At 53.4% G+C, this 1,297-nt stretch overlaps 1 protein-coding gene across 1 annotated transcript in view; it reads right to left on the bottom strand.

Annotated features, from left to right (window-relative positions):
- Positions 1 to 1,297, bottom strand: part of C1H19orf54 (chromosome 1 C19orf54 homolog) — a 9,533-nt gene that overhangs the window by 3,278 nt on the left and 4,958 nt on the right. The window contains exons 3-4 of the mRNA XM_021196909.2: positions 903 to 971; positions 423 to 547 (exon numbers count right to left, since the gene is read on the bottom strand). Coding sequence (XP_021052568.1) covers positions 423 to 547; positions 903 to 971 — 194 coding nt within the window. The remainder of the gene's footprint in view (positions 1 to 422; positions 548 to 902; positions 972 to 1,297) is intronic.

Genomic DNA, 1,297 nt, shown 5'->3' with positions numbered 1-1,297 from the left:
ACAGACAGACAGACAGACAGACAGACAGACAGACAAAGAGAGAGAGACAGAGACAGAGAGAGACACCACATGTCTGCATTATATAGAGAAGAGCCTCTGGGGAAAAGAAGTCCAGCCACTGGGCTGGAAAGTTTAGGGAGGAACTGAGGGATGCTGGGAGAAGCTGAAGGCCAGGTCCCCTACTTCTATGTCTGGGTCTGACACACAACAAACTATAGAGATGGTGAGAGAGCCGAGTTTAGGACTCAGGCAGTCTGAATTGACTTGTCCTGGTAACATCTTTAGTTTTCTACTGTAAGGGGTAGGCCAGGAGACAGCAATGAGACCTCCTCACCCACCTTGAGTGCCCCAGCTGGCCTCTTTTGTCCCCCTAAGAAGAGCCAATGGAACTCAGGGCTTGAGGGATTTCCCAGCCAACTCACCAGAGAACATTTCTCCCTGTGCAGTGTAGCCTCTCTCTTTGGCCACCTGCACGAGTCTTTCCAGAGAGACGCTGTCAGGTGTTGACAGAAGAGCTCCTGCCATCCACAAGGCCACCAGTCCACACCTGGGGGGGACAGCCCAGTCTGTAGCTGTCCTTTGTACTGAATTCCCTCGACCCCAGCAGAGGGGAGAGGTATGACTTGCCTCCCCTCCCATGCCAGGTGGGAAGAATAGGATGCTAGGTGGGGGTTAAACCTGGGAACTTGGGGAACACAAAATGGATACACACACACACACACACACACACACACACACACACACACACACACACACACACACACACAGAGATCCTGATGTGGAAAATACCCTGGAGATATTTTTCTCCCTTCCAAGGATGCCTGGGGCATGGGGGTGCTTGTCCCACAGTGCCAGCCTGGCCTGTGGGAGGGCCCTCTCGAATCCAAGCGATGGGTTCTTACTGAGGGCCTTCCTGGATGAGTGATGGCAGGTCAGCACAAAAGAGGATCCACTGCAGGTCACTTCGAAACCTGAGGGAGAGCAACCAGGGTAAGTCACAAGGGAACAGCTCTGAGACCACCCCCTGGAGACTGAGCTGTCCTAAGGCCTCAGGGCTACTCCTGTCTGGGTAGCTCACTTCATGCTCCCTGTTGAGGCTGTACCCCCACATTGCCTCTACAAGCCTCAGTTTCCTCCCCTAGTGTGTGTGTGGGATCACCACTTTGGATGCTTCCTGTAGCTTCTCTCAGGTCTTGAAAGACAAAGAGCAGACAAAGAACCTATGCACCCAGGAGTCCTCCTCCTCCTCCTCCTCCTCCTCCTCCTCCTCCTTCTTCTTCTTTAGCTTCTCTCAGGT

This window comes from Mus pahari, chromosome 1 (genome assembly GCF_900095145.1).
Source record: "Mus pahari chromosome 1, PAHARI_EIJ_v1.1, whole genome shotgun sequence".
NCBI classification, from domain to species: Eukaryota; Metazoa; Chordata; class Mammalia; order Rodentia; family Muridae; genus Mus; species Mus pahari.
The sequence above is the reverse complement of the archived record's forward strand: the minus strand, read 5'-3'. Positions and strand labels throughout refer to the sequence as shown.